This window comes from Salvelinus namaycush, chromosome 1 (genome assembly GCF_016432855.1).
Source record: "Salvelinus namaycush isolate Seneca chromosome 1, SaNama_1.0, whole genome shotgun sequence".
Classification (NCBI taxonomy): domain Eukaryota; kingdom Metazoa; phylum Chordata; class Actinopteri; order Salmoniformes; family Salmonidae; genus Salvelinus; species Salvelinus namaycush.
Window position 1 is genome coordinate 53,904,008 of NC_052307.1, and position 18,364 is coordinate 53,922,371.

Below are 18,364 nucleotides of genomic sequence, written 5' to 3' on the forward strand. Positions count from 1 at the left end.
AAGATAGGGAAGTTAACTTTTTTGAAGAAGAAGCCTGCTCCATTTCTACAGTATTTGGGCTCTGACAATACATGGTCTTGGGTTTGTTCAGGTTTTTCTGGTATTAGCACTGCTTTCTGCCTGCTTTGCTTGTTTTTATTTGTCAGTTCAAAAAAATACATATCTACACTATACATACAAAAAGAACGTGATTGGGATAGCACAGAGTCAGTCTTATTTCCGTTGTGTTCTATTGCTCCTGGGTTATCTGATCACCATTGATTTTAGTTGTGTGTCCTTGCTGTGTTCACAGGTTGTCCCCTGCTGCATATTATGCCCAGCGGATGATTCAGTACTTATCTCGGCGGGACAGCATTCGCCAACGATCACTGCGCTACCAGAGCCGACTGCGGCCTCTCTCATCCACCTTGGATAGCCCAGGAAGCTCCCCCTCCGTTGAGAACAACGAGGTGGACTTTGAGGAGTTTGAGTGAGTCGTCATCTACCTACAACATCCAATGCCTTTTGTATCCCTTGACTATTGATTATGAAGACATTTACAGGACATATTATGATAAAACATCCTACAATTGTTGAGAGCTTTGGGTTTTATTCATGGAATAATTTGCATGAAACCATAACATAGCAGAATGCTGTGATTTCTCTGTCAGTGGATTTGGCTGTGAAGTTAGGGCCACACACCCTCGGTATGATCTGGAGTGCATAATGACTAACAAAGCAAACAGCTGAAAAACACTCCTAACAAAATAACTTGCGTATCGAATGCCTAATGTGTGGCTCTCAAAGGTTGAATTTGTGATGTATTGTTCAAATTGATTAGTTTTTTTTTCTTTCCCCTTCAATATGTAAATGTTAATTGCCTCTGGCCTGGCTATGATAAAGGTGCAGCGGGATGGTGTTGCTTGCAGGGCCTTGATACTCCAGGGTCAGTGGTTTGGAACACTCAATGCTCCCAGGTCTTATTTGAGGTCATCAGTCTTCTCAGGCCTCTGCAGACTTTGTACTGTAGCATCGTTGGCCGAATGAGGTCAAAGGAATTCCCCTGGCGCTATTTCCTCCCCAGCAATTGACGACATATTATTTATAATGATGACAACTGTTTGTCAGAATGAACAGCTAAGTTATTCATCGCTCTATCAGCTCTTTTAGAATGCCTTTTATTGTCCTTTGGGTTGGATTCAGAGTTACATCAAACCAGCAAGGACATTTTCCTCGAGCATGTAAACGGTCCAATCACCATGTTGCTAGTTATAACTGGGTCATTGCATGGTGTGGCGTCAGCTCCACATCAGTGCGAGACAGTGTCTGTTTTCTTCCGACAAGATTAGACATGTGCTGCCACCCTCTCGTTCGTTATTGAACCTGGTGGGATTTAGGGACTTTTAACAAGACCACTTGCCCTTATCCCCAATTCCAGATTTACGCTTCTGCTTACTAATTGTTTTAGATGATTGGCGTGGATCAGAACTTTGCAGCCATAGTGAGTGCAATTAACAGTATGGGGGGATGGCTCTATGCATCAGACACAACACTGTTGTTAGTTGAAGAGAGGGAGGTCTCAGATTTCTGCGGGTATGACGTTTCTCAACTTTCAATAATGAGTGATTGGCACTTTAAAAAAAAAAATATTTAACGAATTTTGTGGTACTGTATGTCTTTGAGATGTGGAGCCTTGTCCACGTTGGCCATTTTGCAGTCTGTGCTAGTATCACTAAAGTTTTTAGGACATTCAATTTACAATTAGATTGATCAATTGCACGGCTAACTATGAGCAATATTTACAGTTAGCGATCTAGCTAATGTGTTTTGATTTCCACTTCCTCAGGTGGTGAATTAGCACCAAATGAATTAGCCTATTAGCTAGTACACACAATCATGTAGGCAAATGGATCTCTATTGATCAAAACATTTGGAGAAGTCAGGAGCCCTATTGTGAAAGTAAAATATAGCAATAACTACCTAATTGCACATAATAATTACTTGAATCATGCATTCCTGCTTGGACATGTTTGAAAAAACGTAGTTCTTTAATCACACCATCTCAACAGTCTATTTTCCTCAATAAAGCACCGCGAATGACTTGATGATTTTTTTTCTATTGCGTTACACAAAATGTTGGTGCGACCAAATCATTGGGCTGGTGCCACCAGGGTCAGACGTTAGTCTGCAGCCAAGTCTGAGCTGTGTTATTCTGGAGCAGGATGCTACGGGTGATGAAACAATTCATTCTTAACACAATGCACACTCGATAGGTGTTTTTGTTTGATTTTCACAAAATCATATATTTTAACGTGCAGAATAACTGAGAACAGATTTTCACTTTTTCTTTAAACTGGTCATGATGTGCCAGTTGCACAGTGAAAAAACATGCCCTTATAGCCAGCCAAACCCTATGGCGCTTTTGGAATGACGTAAGAACTCGCTCATTGTAATGGAACCAGCAAACAGTGAAAGTAAACCTAGATTACAGTCCTGTGAAAACATATACAGCAGCAGACTCCGACTATAGATGATTCAGGATTATGCTCCCCTTGAGAACTGCACAGAGTGACAGTATTTGGTATTTTAAAAGGGTGTACTGAAGAAATCATTTTAGAGCTGTAGCCTAATTCTCTTCCAAACTCTCACCTTGTTTTGTAACATGCTGATCAGAGAGAGCGAAGAGAACAGCAGTTTAATAATGACACCGCTGATGACGCTGTTGCCAGTTTCCACAGAAAGCAGCTGTCACTTGACCACTTATTAGCTCTCCTTCTCATCTCCTTTCCCAAATGAATTGTGGCTTAATCTAAATGAGTTATTCTTCGCAAGTGTAGAAAACTGAGGCTGGACATTTCTTCAACTTACTTACGGGTGCGTCTTGTCCCCATTTTATTTTTAGTCTGTTTGCAAGTTTGAAGTCTTCCTAGACCAATTAACTGGTTCCTTATTTGCTGGACATTTTATAACATGGCTAGCAAAATAGTTTTACTTTCGACTTGAGCTTCATACACGGAATGAAGTTATACGGCCAGTCGGCCACAGAGTATCATTGCAGTCGAAGCAAACAACAGTTTGCCGGTATTAAAATGCAGTTCTGGATGACTGATGTGAGATGGGCTCATCCTCAAAGCCAGAATATGACCTCACCGATTTGGTTTATGAATTATTCCGCCAACCTGACTGCCCGACTTAGAAATGAATTGTGGAGGGTGTAAGTGTTAGCATATTTCATATCAGTTATTGAAATGTATATTTATGAAAGCATCTCTATTTCCGCCTGCTTTCCGATTTAGAATACTTTCAGAGGCTCCTCCACGTTTGTCCGATTTCCTCTCACATCCTTCACATTGTCACAGTTTTCAGGAAGTGTAAAGCAAATTCTGAATATGAAACGCCCAGTGGATCACAAAGAGGCCGTGTCCTCTCAGCTGATACTCTCTGATGGAAATATGATGCATATTTAGTTCCTCCTGGGGTCCGTGAATAAATGACAGGAACCAATGTTCCTGTTATGGCACAGTCTTCCTTTGCAAGTTTAGATATTAACATTTTAGCAGATGCTCTTATCCAGAGCGACTAACAGGAGCAACTAGGGTGAAGTGCCTTGCTCAAGGGCACATCGACAGATTTTTCACCTAGTCTGCACAGGGATCCCAACGAGCTACCTTTCGGTTACTGGCCCAACGCTCTTAACCGCTAGGTTACATACCGTCCTGATTCTATACAGTGTCTCAGGCTGGAAATATGTTGTCTTTGTTTTTCCTCCTTTTGAATGTGTCCGGACTAGAGTGTACGGTGTTGTAAAAAGGGGCCTACTTACGAGCAGTTTTTCAAACCTGTAAATGGAGAAACATTGGAGCCATAAATGACCATCTTTACCATAAATGACCATCTTTACCATAAATGACCATCTTTACCATAAATGACCATCTTTAGGCATTGCAGCATTTCAAACTTTTGCAAATCTTCTCTGGAGTTTCTGTTTGGCTGCTTGGTTTTTGAGGCTGCTGGATAATCACAAGCAGTACTGCAACTTTCTCCCTTTTGGTCTGGGTCTCAAGCCACTAATAAGTTAGGCTAACATCAAACTTTTAAGTGAGCCTGCACTATATAGTGAGCCCAGCTACGGTCTCTCAGTTAAGCTGAGGCTTTTAATTTGAAGTACTCCTTGTATATGTTTGTCTGTTATCTCCCTCTCTTCACAGGGATAACGGTGATCGCGCCAGACACAGAGCTCCACGCAACGCTCGTATGTCTGCCCCCTCGCTTGGCAGATTTGTTCCCCGGTGGGTGGCCCTGATATGATTAATTGATTGATTTTATTAGGAAAAAGATGCACAGAGTACAACCCAAGGGATAACGCATTAAAGCGATTCCACTGGTTTCCCTGATGGAATACACACAATGCAGAGAAAACAAACAAAAACAGCCACCCCTACAATAAAAAAACAGCTCCACACAGCATACAATAAATACTGTAAATACTTAACTAAAAAAGAAAGATACGGGAAAACAAGAAATAGTCAACCTATCCAAACTCATCAGTTGTGCTCCTGGACTCTGAATACATTACACTTATTGGCTCTTCATATTCCAATGGATGTTTTTTTGGAGGGCCAAAAATATGAGCTGCCAATGACATAATGGGACTCTGTGTCCCGAGATTTGGATACAGGAAATGTTTTACATATTCTCAAACTTTTTCATAAGTTTGATTTAGAATCTGTCTACCCAAAACCAGTGGTGATCATTAGCATAATCATACAGCACAATCATCAGTTTGTGCAACAATGTAGAGTCAGGTAAGGCTATTATAGACTTGCCTATGCTTTTTAGTCCCATATTTTAGTCCCCTATTACGCGACATGGATGGTCTCCAATTTTCTCATGTCATCTTAGTTATGGGGTGAGTGAACTCTCAGTTGTGTGATTCTATGTAACTTGATGCTTCTCTGTTTGTTCAAGGAGGTTCCTACTGCCTGAGTATCTGCCATATGCTGGGATCTTCCACCATGAGAGGGGCCAGCCTGGCCTGGCCACCCATTCCTCCGTCAACAGGGTCCTAGCAGGTAGGCAGAGTTATCCCTCGTGTTTTTATCTCGTTTTCTGTTTTGGTATCTAGGCTGCAAGCAAAGCTGGCAATTCCTATAATATTTCAGATCACGTGGGTGCTTTAGGACCTGGTTGCCCACACAATGTACCATTTCAGATGGATGAGCAGTTCAGCCACTCATGAGTACTAGTGCAGCAGCACAGGTAAGTGTTTGCGAAGAGGGCCTCTGCGTAATGACTGCCCTGTGCTCTCCACCCACGCTTTTGGAGCACAATCCACATGCTCCAGTGGTATTGATGTGGACGTTGCAGGTAATGAATTCGTCAACGAGAGTGCTTCACAACCTCTTTCCCCTGCCGCCCACACTCTTGCAAACATGCTGGAACGCCCACACCAGCCCCAAAGAGCAAACTTACCAAACAATTTTTTTCCCCTGACATGATTCATGTGTTAAAAATAAAATAAAATAAAATAAAAAAAAGTGAGGTTCTCTGAAGTCCCGTCTCACGCGTGCTTTTGCATTCTTAATGGTTTCTGACTCGTCATATCCAAAGGTAGAGCACATTCACAGCTCATGTCAAACCAAGCCAAATAGTCCCACTCACCCTTTGCTTCCATTGTCCGACAAGGACCGATAGTCACCGCGAGAAATTAGAGTGCTGCTGTGGCTTCCGTGTTGTTTACGGTGTTGTTTCTCATTGTACTGTATCACTGTCATTGTGTGTGTCTTGCCCACTGCTGAAACCTACAAATATCAAATGTTTTACAATTAGTGTTTCCTTTCAACTTGCATGAAAAGTGTCTCCGTTTGTGTGTGTGTGTGTGTGTGTGTGTCGTCAAGTTAATAAATGGAGAAATTACACCAGGTTCCATGCCTCTTGAGTCAGGAGAGATGTTCTCCGCCCAGCCCTCCATTTGCTTCCTACGCTGATTACTGTGACACCTGTGTTGATGATGGTTTGTAATGTCGCTCTTGAAATGCCACAGCGGCGTATGGGGTGTTTGACTTTAAATTACCTTTCACAGCCATTCAGCATAGCTCCGTTCATAGATGGTCTAGTCTTTTGTTTTTGGATGATGTGTAAATGTAGTGAAAATTGAGAACTGGCATTTTTATATATTCATATTTATAATTTTCACCAGCAGAGGACAGTAGTAACCATATACTTGTATATGTGCCTTTTATGTAAGAGATAGAAATGCTAATCTTTAATCATTCCAAAAATAAATGATGCAGGTTCACATTTATATAACTGGCAGTTATCTTTTTTTCCATGACAGGGTTTTGTCTTTTAGGGGTTCACTGTTAAAATTTTTGTGATACAAAAAGTGCATTTTAATTTAAACTTGCGTAAAGACACGAGGTACAGTGGACATGTCATTCAGAGTTTAAGAGACAGTCTAGACCCGGTTTAGCCGCTCAACTATGTCCCTTCCCATCTTGGTGGCCAATCGGTGTCTGAGCAGAAAGAGAATTTGTAAATGGAGAAGGTGACCTGCGATGACATGTCATTGTCACCCCAAAGGTCAGGAGAGAAGGGAACCGACAGGGTGATATTATCTGCTCAGTCTGTAACCCTGAGTGAACCCACTGCAATTACCAATCCCAGTGGAGAAGAACCATGGAGACTGACTGTAATGGAGTGGACAGAGAGGGATACGGGTTCAGTCAGCACACAAAATGGAAATGATCTGATAGAAACACAGACAATGGTTCTTCCGAATATTTTGGCTCATTTCCCCACTATTTTCATCGTACCAGTAAATCATACATCATTAGTCTCTACCATCTCCTGTCTATGTCCAACTTCCTTTCAAAAATCTTATTAGCACCATATTTTCGATGCCAGAAACCAAGTTGCAAGTGTTGTATTGCGACGCAGTCTATAGAGAAGTTGCTTTTAGTTCTGCTCTACCTCTCTTGTCCCCCTCTGGTGTTTTCTCCTTTGACTGGGCTGGTGGCAGATGTGTCAGCTTTTCACCCCTCTGTACATTGACATGTTGGTCGTGGCATCACAGATATGCATGCAACATCGATATTGCTGGAACTGATGACACCCTTACATAAAGGCCCTCAGCCGTACAGCTTTTAATGCATAACACACAATACTTCACATCTGTACACTGCTTTTTCATGGCACTTTTTTTAATGATGTCTTTCTCTATTATGTGAAAGTTCTTCCCGTTTCGATAAATGTAGTATTTTCTTCAGTTTATTGCTCGCAGGCCACGGCTTATAGTCCTGTGAAATTTTGATCATGTGAGATCTTGTTAAATGTTTTATGGCTGAGTTTTCAACGGCCTGTGGCCTGTGACCATAATCTAAATCAAATTTTATTGGTCACATATGTTATTGCGGGTGAAGCGAAATGCTTGTGTTCCTAGCTCCAACAGTGCAGTAGTATCTAAAGATTCACAACTATACACACAAATCTAAAAGTAAAAGAACGGAATTAAGAAATGTATAAATATTAGGACGAGCAATGTCAGTGGCATTGCCTAAAATACTGTAGAATATAATACAGCATATACATATGAGTAAAGCAGTATGTTAACATTATTAAAGTGACGAGTGATTTAAAAAATATATATATATACACACTGCTCAAAAAAATAAAGGGAACACTTAAACAACACAATGTAACTCCAAGTCAATCACACTTCTGTGAAATCAAACTGTCCACGTTGGAAGCAACACTGATTGACAATAAATTTCACATGCTGTTGTGCAAATGGAATAGACAACAGGTGGAAATTATAGGAAATTAGCAAGACACCCCCAATAAAGGAGTGGTTCTGCAGGTGGTGACCACAGACCACTTCTCAGTTCCTATGCTTCCTGGCTGATGTTTTGGTCACTTTTGAATGCTGGCGGTGCTTTCACTCTAGTGGTAGCATGAGACGGAGTCTACAACCCACACAAGTGGCTCAGGTAGTGCAGCTCATCCAGGATGGCACATCAATGCGAGCTGTGGCAAGAAGGTTTGCTGTGTCTGTCAGCGCAGTGTCCAGAGCATGGAGGCGCTACCAGGAGACAGGCCAGTACATCAGGAGACGTGGAGGAGGCCGTAGGAGGGCAACAACCCAGCAGCAGGACCGCTACCTCCGCCTTTGTGCAAGGAGGAGCAGGAGGAGCACTGCCAGAGCCCTGCAAAATGACCTCCAGCAGGCCACAAATGTGCATGTGTTTGCTCAAATGGTCAGAAACAGACTCCATGAGGGTGGTATGAGGGCCCGACGTCCACAGGTGGGGGTTGTGCTTACAGCCCAACACCGTGCAGAACGTTTAGCATTTGCCAGAGAACACCAAGATTGGCAAATTCGCCACTGGCGCCCTGTGCTCTTCACAGATGAAAGCAGGTTCACACTGAGCACATGTGACAGACGTGACAGAGTCTGGAGATGCCGTGGAGAACGTTCTGCTGCCTGCAACATCCTCCAGCATGACCGGTTTGGCGGTGGGTCAGTCATGGTGTGGGGTGGCATTTCTTTGGGGGGCCGCACAGCCCTCCATGTGCTCGCCAGAGGTAGCCTGACTGCCATTAGGTACCAAGATGAGATCCTCAGAGCCCTTGTGAGACCATATGCTGACACATGCACATTTGTGGCCTGCTGGAGGTCATTTTGCAGGGCTCTGGCAGTGCTCCTCCTGCTCCTCCTTGCACAAAGGCGGAGGTAGCGGTCCTGCTGCTGGGTTGTTGCCCTCCTACGGCCTCCTCCACGTCTCCTGATGTACTGGCCTGTCTCCTGGTAGCGCCTCCATGCTCTGGACACTACGCTGACAGACACAGCAAACCTTCTTGCCAGAGCTCGCATTAATGTGCCATCCTGGATGAGCTGCACTACCTGAGCCACTTGTGTGGGTTGTAGACTCCGTCTCATGCTACCACTTGAGTGAGAGCACCGCCAGCATTCAAAAGTGACCAAAACATCAGCCAGGAAGCATAGGAACTGAGAAGTGGTCTGTGGTCACCACCTGCAGAATCACTCCTTTATTGGGGGTGTCTTGCTAATTTCCTATAATTTCCACCTTTTGTCTATTCCATTTGCACAACAGCATGTGAAATGTATTGTCAATCAGTGTTGCTTCCTAAGTGGACAGTTTGATTTCACAGAAGTGTGATTGACTTGGAGTTACATTGTGTTATTTAAGTGTTCCCTTTATTTTTTTGAGCAGTGTGTGTGTATATATATATATTTTATATAATATATATATATTATATATATATTATATATATATTTATATTTATATATATATTTATATTTATATATATATATATATATATATATATATATATATTATATATATAATATATATAATATATATATAATATATATATATAATATATATATAATATATAATTATTATATATATATTTATATATATAATATATATATTATATATATATATTATATATATAATATATATATATATATTTATATATATATTTATATATATAATATATATATATATATATTTATATATAATATATATAGCAGCTTCTAAGGTGCAGGGTTGCGTAGCTGGCTAGTGATGGCTATTTATTGGCTGCTCCTATTTTATGAAATTAAAGGCACAGTGTCGTCAGCAATAGGGCAGTGGATTTAGCCCAGAGCTTGTATTCTCATCATTGGTTAAATGTGGTGCACATTACTCAGAGGTCAAACCATTGGCATGTGTGTGATGCAATATAGAATGGTTTGTGCTTTAATCCATACTGTTATAATTCAATATTATTGTATCAGGCTCTAAGTGCGTGTTCAGATGTGGCAGTGAGAGTATCTGGAGGCATGTTTTATCAGTGAGACAGGAAGTCTTAATTCATTAAGGCAGCTAGCTCTAAGACAGTCCGTCGGTCATGTTGGCTCTTTCCCAGAAGTTGAACAGCAAGGGGCCCGATGTTCCTCTTCCCCCACTTGGGCTTTGTCTTGGGACTGCCGCCAAACATAAAAATATGAACTTCAGGGAAATCACATGTGCAGCCAAGTGGAGAGAGGATATGCCAGGTGTATTTTATTATGTGACGCTCCAGCTCTCTGACATACTGTGAAAAGAGGGGCTTGTCACTCTCTTGTCACTTTGCCCTGCTTCAGTCCCCTATAACCTCATTCCCCTCTTCGGTCTCTGATCAGTCTCTCACTCGGTTTGCCTTCTCTTCACCCCCACCCTGTTTCTGCTTCACCCCTCTTCCCTCTCCTCCAACCCTCCGCTGTTGTCTTTCCAGCTTATCCGTACGCTCTTTTTCTCTTCAGTCCCTCCATCTTAAATCCACCTCTCCTCCAAAGTAAATCTCTTGAGCTTCTCTTCTGTAGGGAGCTACTTCTTGCTGATGTGTAGAAGAAAACAATTCCCTCCTTTTTAATGTTCACCCTTTGAATAAGTCATATAATTTATTCTCATGTACCTTGGAATTTGCAGTAGCAGCTCCCATGCTGATAACAGGTGGGAGGGTTGAGAACCGCATTATACATGTTAAAGAGCGCCTCATGGTTCTTCTTTGATACCTTCCTGGCAAAAGTAAATATGTGTAACATAAGGCATATTTTGAGGTGTAGCTTATGTACACGAACAAGTCCCAAACTGATGTGTGTACAGTGTACCGCCTCCTCATTTCCAACACCTCTTCCTGATCACTGCTTCAATTGTTTCTCTGCTCAAGTTATTTTCTTTAGCTGTGCAATTGTGGCCCCTCATCAGGAGTAAAAAAAAAAAAAAAATGGTGCCCCCCCCTACCACCATCCTAAGTTGCCCATCCCTTTTCGAAGTACACCATCACCCAGTTGGCTCAGGCTCTGTCAAACCAAGATAAGTCTGACTGTCATCTCCATGTACTTTGTATTGGGAAAGCTGTTGAATATGCATTGCCTGCACTTTATTAGCCTTCCAAAAATATGTGTGCGTAGGCTATCCCCCAAAGCCCAATGGGAAAACTGAGCCTCCGATTAGAAGTTTCCTGTGGAAATGCATTAGCGAAGAGTAAACCATACTGTTTAAATGTTCATATAAAATTTAGTTTTTGTCATTTGCATTTTTCACATGTATTTGCTCTTCAAAATAACAAAGATACGGTTTGAATCAAAGCGTCCCGGCTGGGGTTACTGAGTGCTTGAGTGGCTGCGTTAGAATATCTTAGCGGGTCCTGACTCAGTAATGCAGTAGTCTCTCTTTATAGATGGAAGGGCGACTACCTTTTTTATTTCCATTATGGGAGCTCTCTTGGAGGCATTTGACGCTGTGGTTGATGGACACTCAGACAGAGCAGTGTAGTGGTTTTAGTGTGGGAGAGCCTGCCAACATCATGCCTGTCATTTTAATAGGTGTAACTGTTGAACCCCCTCTTATAAGAGTGGAGTGGATTGTCATGGTGTTGAGCAGAGATCTCCAGTATGGCTGATTGCATCCCCACTCCTGCTATTTTCCTCCTCTATTTTACGTTTCCTGTTTGGGTAACTTTCAGCGGATATAGAAAGTGTGAAATGCATTCGGCTTCCTCTCTGTTGTCTTGTTTCCCATTACAATTTTTATTGTTCTCTTGTCAATGCTCTTCGGTTTTGCTGAAGTTGTGCAGTGGTTGTCTGATGATGATGTTCCGACTACGGTCAGGGAAAGTTATGTAACAGGATGATAACAATGTTAGAATATCTGAATTTTCTTTTCTGTGATCAGACTGCAGATCGGGCTGTTACTAGCCTAAATGCTGACTGGATACTAACGGCCTGCTGTCTGCTACCCGGTTGTCACCACTGAATGCTTATGTGCACTCACCATAGAAAAGTGGAAGTTTCCAGCTGTCAGCATTACGCTCAATACATTGGGGATTTAGGAAATGTCCTGCTTTTGGACTCATTTCTCCATTGCCAGACGGGCAACAGAATTTCTGTTGTGCAGTGTGTCATATCCCAGGAAGTGTACCCAGCTGAATTCTATGTGCACAGGGCCTGCACAAGATGTTGTACCCTCCTAAAATAACCCTAAAATATCTTGGATATTATTAGACTGTATCATTTATTCTCAATGTTTCATCAGGATGCAATAAAGCAAGACTTTAGAGCAGGAGGTCTTCAACCTTTTCTTGCCCAGGGACACATGGTAAACCTGGCGACCAAGGGACCCCCATCATAACAAAACAAATGTTCTCGATCTTTTCTTATCAGGTGAATAGCAAGGAGAAGTAAGCAACATTATTATTTAAAACATTTGTTTGTATTTTGCCCCACTTTTTTTCTCCCCAATTTCGATCTTGCCTCATCGCTGAAACTCCCCAACGGGCTCGGGAGAGGCGAAGGTGGAGTCATGCGTCCTTCGAAACATGACCCGCCTAACCGCGCTCCTTAACACCCGCCAGCTTAACCCGGAAGCCAGCCGCACCAATGTGCCGGTGGAAACACCGTTCAACTCGCAAACCGAGTTCAACTCAACTCAGCCTGCAGGCACCCGGCCTGCCACAAGGAGTCGCTAGGGTGCGATGAGCCAAGTAAAAATCCCCCCGGCCAAACCTTCCCCTAACTCGGACGACGCTGGGCCAATTGTGCGCCGTCCCGAGCTGTGCCACGGCCGGTTGTAGCACAGCCCGGGAATGAACCCGGTTCTCTAGTAACTCCTCTTGCACTGTGATGCGGTGCCTTAGACCACTGCGCCATTCGAAGGCCAGCAATTTTTAATTAATAGATTTGGTACATTGTTTTTATTTTGACCTCCCCATTATTATAAATGGAGTAGGAAGTGTAAACTCTAACATAGCCTATTAGATAGAAACGTAACTCCAAACACATTTTCACAAATAGCAGCAGTCAAGAAAGCTTACCAGTGGCAGTGACTGGTACTCGCGGGTGCTTTTTCAAAACAAAATGTCAGATACTCCAGTTTGTGTAATAGGCTCCAATGAGTGTAATTAGCTCAATATTAGGAGTTGACATCATTTAGAAATTATATTCCCTTTTCTACTGAAGGTATGTAATTCAACATGTTATTTTGTTGTTGCTAGCAATATTCATAACATTGAAATACATGCTTTTTAGTTATTATTATTATTTTTTTTATTGGACCAACTGCAGTACCTATGGGTCTGTGGACCCCCGGGTTGAGTACCCCTGCTTTAGAGGCTATGGTGTATTGTGCATGTTGTCTAGGGGTAGTGTTGAGCTGTGGAGCCAGTGATGGTGGCCATTACTTGAAGATGTTTCTCAACCCTCCTAGGTCTTATGAAGGAGGGACATTTTATGGGGATAATTGAGGATGAGCTGAGTCAGGGTCTATGGCAGGAACACACCAGTGCTCCCTCATACTGTTATGGGCTCTTTAAAATCTTGCCTGGAAATTCCCAAAGGATATGCATTTGGATTTTGTAATACTTTCCCGAGAGCTGTGTCGGACAGCTGGCAGCAGCTTTCTCGTCACCAAATGATTAAAAAAAAGTACCTACTTACTCCATGAAGTATTTTTTTAATGAAGTAAGTAAGTGCTAAGTGTCGTCAGAGGCCCCAGTGGTTAGAATAGAGTGTGTCTACAGTATTATGTGAAGTTATTGTTCAGAAATAAAGTAGTCATACACAATCCCTTTTGAAGAATTCACTCTACAGAGACTCCATCTCCTCTGCTCTGCTCTTCGATATTAAAAATGGGTTTCTGGAAGGCATTGGTAATCACTCTGCTATGCTTTAGGCTCACTTCCACTTTTGAGTAAAGCACACTGGCAGTGTGGTGAGTGGCAGATAATCCTTCTTTTTTTTTTTAGTAGATGAATGGTTTGTTGATTTGCAAAACACAGGTAATGCTGGCTCAGTCAAACCTTTACTTGGCGGAGTCTCACAAAATGTAAGAACGCTCAAGCAGTAGTTGGACACTGGACTCTAAAAGCTACACCTCTTCTGCCGAAAAGTTCTTCCCTGTCCAGTTATTATGGCCTCTGCATAATTCATTAATCGTTCTGCTGTTTATGGTACATTCAAAATGTGTACATCTCTTTGCAGGCTGTGCTACATTCCATCTAAAGGCCAGTTACAGCTTATATGGACTTTCAGAGCATGAAGAATGGGTATAGACCTAATAGTTTGTAGTGGGGAGCTACTCTTTTAGACACATGTTCACACTGACTCAATCATGCACACGCACACAGATCTCAACCACATTAGGCTCGTTTTGACTATTGTAACATTTGCTTGCTTTCGGATTCTGTCAGGAATGGCCGACCTTAAGGTATGTGGTTGAAGTTAGAAGGGATTGACTTTTCGACTGGCAAAATTTAAACAGTTTAAACTGTCAGAATAGAGACTGACTGTCGGTCTGATTCCATTTCTATAATGCCCCATCTTGTTGCATTCCTTACATTATTTCATAGTGTGGCAAATTAGATTAGCATTGCTCTTGTATTAGGGCTGTCATAAATATTCCCTGGTTTTATTTGGAGTATTTTAATCCTGTTATCAGCCTTTAAACATTATTTTATATTCAACAAATCATCTTGGCCATTAACACTGCCTCGTCTCTACGTTTCATCAGTCATGCCCCAATGCACTGTGGATGTAACCACAGCAACCAAATATGTTGTGATTTCATGCTACTTTGATACGATAGTGATTACACTGTTGGTCAGTTGTCACACCTCAAACTCTAGCTCCACTTGACATGCTTCCATGCTGCTGCAGCACTACATTGTGTTTCATGTGTTAGTGGACCGACTGTGATTTTAGTTTATTTTCATGTATTGTCCCTTTTTCTCTGCCTTGAACAAACGCACTCACACTGGGTAGCTTGAAGCACCTACTGAACAATTGTAGCTCAGCCACAAACAAACACCACTAGCTGTATCCTGACAAAGAAAGCCATAAGCATCTAGCATGCAAGCTTGCTGGAGAAATGTCATTTTCATGTACGGAACAAGATGTGCAGTAGAGTTTATCTGGTTTGTGGGAGGTCAACCCATGTGGGGATATGAGTGGCCAGGAAGGGGCCATTTTATTTCAGACCTCCCTATGTGAACCAAATACCAACAGTAGCAGCCATTCAGACCCCAACTGGTATACAAATAGCTGTGGGGAAAAAGCAACAAGGTTCTTCTTGTTCCCTCTCCTTTTTAAAGTGCAAACCACCCCAGCAGAGACATTTCTAAGTGATGTTGGAAAATGACTGTCCTTATTCTGGCTAGTCTGATCTTACTCTCCTAATAGGGCGTAATAAAATGTTTTTTCGAAAATGCGTTCATGTACTAGTTCTTCTCGGAATTTACAGAGACTCATAAGGCCAGTGGTTGCGTTCGCATGACTCAATATAACCCAGGGTGCTTGATCCTCATATGGCTGATCCTCTGTGTATTATAGTGTGACTAACAGGGGTCTTCTCCCTCTGGTCTAATAGACTGTAGCTACAGTTGAAGTCAGAAGTTTACATACATTTAGGTTGGAGTCATTAAAACTTGTTTTTCAACCACTCCACAAATTTCTTGTTAACAAACTATAGTTTTGGAAAGTCGGTTAGGACATCTACTTTGTGCATGACACAAGTAATTTTTCCAACAATTGTTTACAGACAGATTATTTCACTTATAATTCACTGTATCACAAATCCAGTGGGTCAGAAGTTTACATACACTAAGTTGACTGTGCCTTTAAACAGCTTGGAAATTCCAGAAAAAGATGTCATGGCTTTAGAAGCTTCTGATAGGCTAATTGACATCATTTGAGTCAATTGGAGGTGTACCTGTGGATGTATTTCAAGGCCTACCTTCAAACTCAGTGCCTCTTTGCTTGACATCATGGGGAAATCAGCCAAGACCTCAGAAAAAAACTTGTAGACCTCCACAAGTCTGGTTCATCCTTGGGAGCAATTTCCAAATGCCTGAAGGTACCACCTTCATCTGTACAAACAGTAGTACACAAGTATAAACGGCATGGAACCATACAGCCGTCATACCGCTCAGGAAGGAGACGCGTTCTGTCTCCTAGAGATGAACGTTCTTTGGTGCGAAAAGTGCATATCAATCCTAGAACAACAGCAAAGGACCTTGTGAAGATGCTGGAGGAAACAGGTACAAAAGTATCTATATCCACAGTAAAACTAGTCATATATCGACATAACCTGCAAGGCCGCTCAACAAGGAAGAAGCTCTGCTCCAAAACCGGCATTAAAAAAGCCAGACTACGGTTTGCAACTGCACGGAGGGACAAAGATCGTACTTTTTGGAGAAATATCCTCTGGTCTGATGAAACAAAAATATAACTGTTTGGCCATAACGACCATCTGTCATGCCCTGACCATAGTTTGCGTTGTATGTTTCTATGTTTTGTTTGGTCAGGGTGTGATATGAGTGGGCATTCTATGTTGTATGTCTAGTTTGTCTGTTTCTATGTGTTTGGCCTGATATGGTTCTCAGAGGCAGGTGTTAGTCATTGTCTCTGATTGGGAGCCATATTTAGGTAGCCTGTTTTGTCTTTGTGGGTTGTAGGTGATTGTTCCTGTTCCTGTGTTTTGTGTTCACTATTACGTTTTCGTTCGTTCACTTTGTTGTTTTTGTTCAGTGTTCATCTTCTTTATTAAAATATGGACACTTACCACGCTGCGCATTGGTCCTCTGATCCTTCCTACTACTCCTCCTCAGAAGAGGAGGAAGACGAGCGTTACACCATCGTTATGTTTGGAGGAAAAATGGGGAGGCTTGCCAGCCGAAGAACACCATCCCAACCGTGAAGCACGGGGGTGGCAGCATCATATTGTGGGGGTGCTTTCCTGCAGGAGGGACTGGTGCACTTCACAAATAGATGGCATCATGACAAAGGAAAATTATGTGAATATATTGAAGCAACATCTCAAGACATCAGTCAAGAGGTTAAAGCTTGGTCTCAAATGGGTCTTCCAAATGGACAATGACCCCAAGCATACTTCCAAAGTTGTGGCAAAATGGCTTAAGGACAAAGTCAAGGTATTGGAGTGGCCATCACAAAGCCCTGACCTCAATCCTATAAAAAATTTGTGGTCAGAACTGAAAAGGTGTGTGCGAGCAAGGACGCCTACAAACCTGACTCAGTTACACCAGCTTTGTCAGAAGGAATGGGACAAAATTCACCCAACTTATTGTGGGAAGCTTGTGGAAGACTACCCAAGACGTTTGACCCAAGTTAAACAATTTAAAGGCAATGCTACCAAATACTAATTGAGTGTATGTAAACTTCTGACCCACTGGGAATGTGATGACAGAAATTAAAAGCTGAAAGAAATCATTCTCTCTACTATTATTCTGACATTTCACATTCTTAAAGTGGTGATCCTAACTGACCTAAAACAGGGAATTTTTACTAGGATTAAATGTCAAGAGTTGTTAAACTGAGTGTAAATGTATTTGGCTAAGGTGTATGTAATCTTCCGACTTCAACTGTATATCATTCCACTTTCATTTTATGTATGAGTGCAGTAAGTCCGTGAGTTGTAGTCAATCTCCAAACCCACCATGTGGTACTATTATGAACCGAGGTCCCATGTGAGAGAATTAGTGTCCTCTCTGTCATCCATGGTTCCATGTGACAGTGGTGTAGTCTGCATGGCCATGGGTTTAGAACCAGTGACTCCACTTAGTTGTGACCCCCCCCCTGACCCCTCTACCTATAAAAGGGTGAACTGTGAAAATGTATCTGGTTTTATATATGGACTGCGAGACCAGGGGGAATAAAATGCAGCCTATGATTAATATGCATCAAATAATGCCACTTATGCTCTCTCCATCCCTTGTTATCCCACTCCCTTTTTTGTCCATTGTCCCCATACCACCTCCATGCGTACTGCTAGCTACTCTTCTTCCCACACTGGCCCAGACACTTCCTTTCGATCCAGTTCAACTCTCCAATCCGTCTCCCCCTCCAGTTTCATTCCCTAGTAATCATGAACTTTTTATCTGATGATGGTGTGAAAATGGTCGAGGCTATTTGAGTATCAAATCAAATTGTGTTAGTCACATGCGCCGAATACAACAGGTGTACATTGAAATGCTTGTTTTTTTTAAATATACGGAAAAGAATAAGAAATAAAACTAACAAGTAATTAAAGAGCAGCAGTAAAATAACCAGGGGGGTACCGGTACAGAGTCAATGTGCGGGGGCACTGGTTAGTTGAGGTAATATGTACATGTAGGTAGAGTTATTAAAGTGACTATGCATAGATGATAACAACAGAGTAGCAGCGGCCTAAAAGGGGGAAGGGGGGGCAATGCAAGTAGTCTGGGTAGCCATTTGATTAGCTGTTCAGGAGTCTAATGGCTTGGGGGTAGAAGCTGTTTAGAAGCCTCTTGGACCATGACTTGGCTCTCCGGTACCGCTTGCCGTGTGGTAGCAGAGAGAACAGTC

At 42.2% G+C, this 18,364-nt stretch overlaps 1 protein-coding gene across 1 annotated transcript in view; it reads left to right on the forward strand.

Annotated features, from left to right (window-relative positions):
- ambra1a (autophagy/beclin-1 regulator 1a) overlaps positions 1-18,364 on the forward strand; it is an 88,776-nt gene that overhangs the window by 18,837 nt on the left and 51,575 nt on the right. Inside the window, exons 9-11 of the mRNA XM_038990697.1 lie at positions 293-469; positions 4,188-4,268; positions 4,948-5,051. Of these exons, the coding sequence (XP_038846625.1) occupies positions 293-469; positions 4,188-4,268; positions 4,948-5,051 (362 nt within the window). The remainder of the gene's footprint in view (positions 1-292; positions 470-4,187; positions 4,269-4,947; positions 5,052-18,364) is intronic.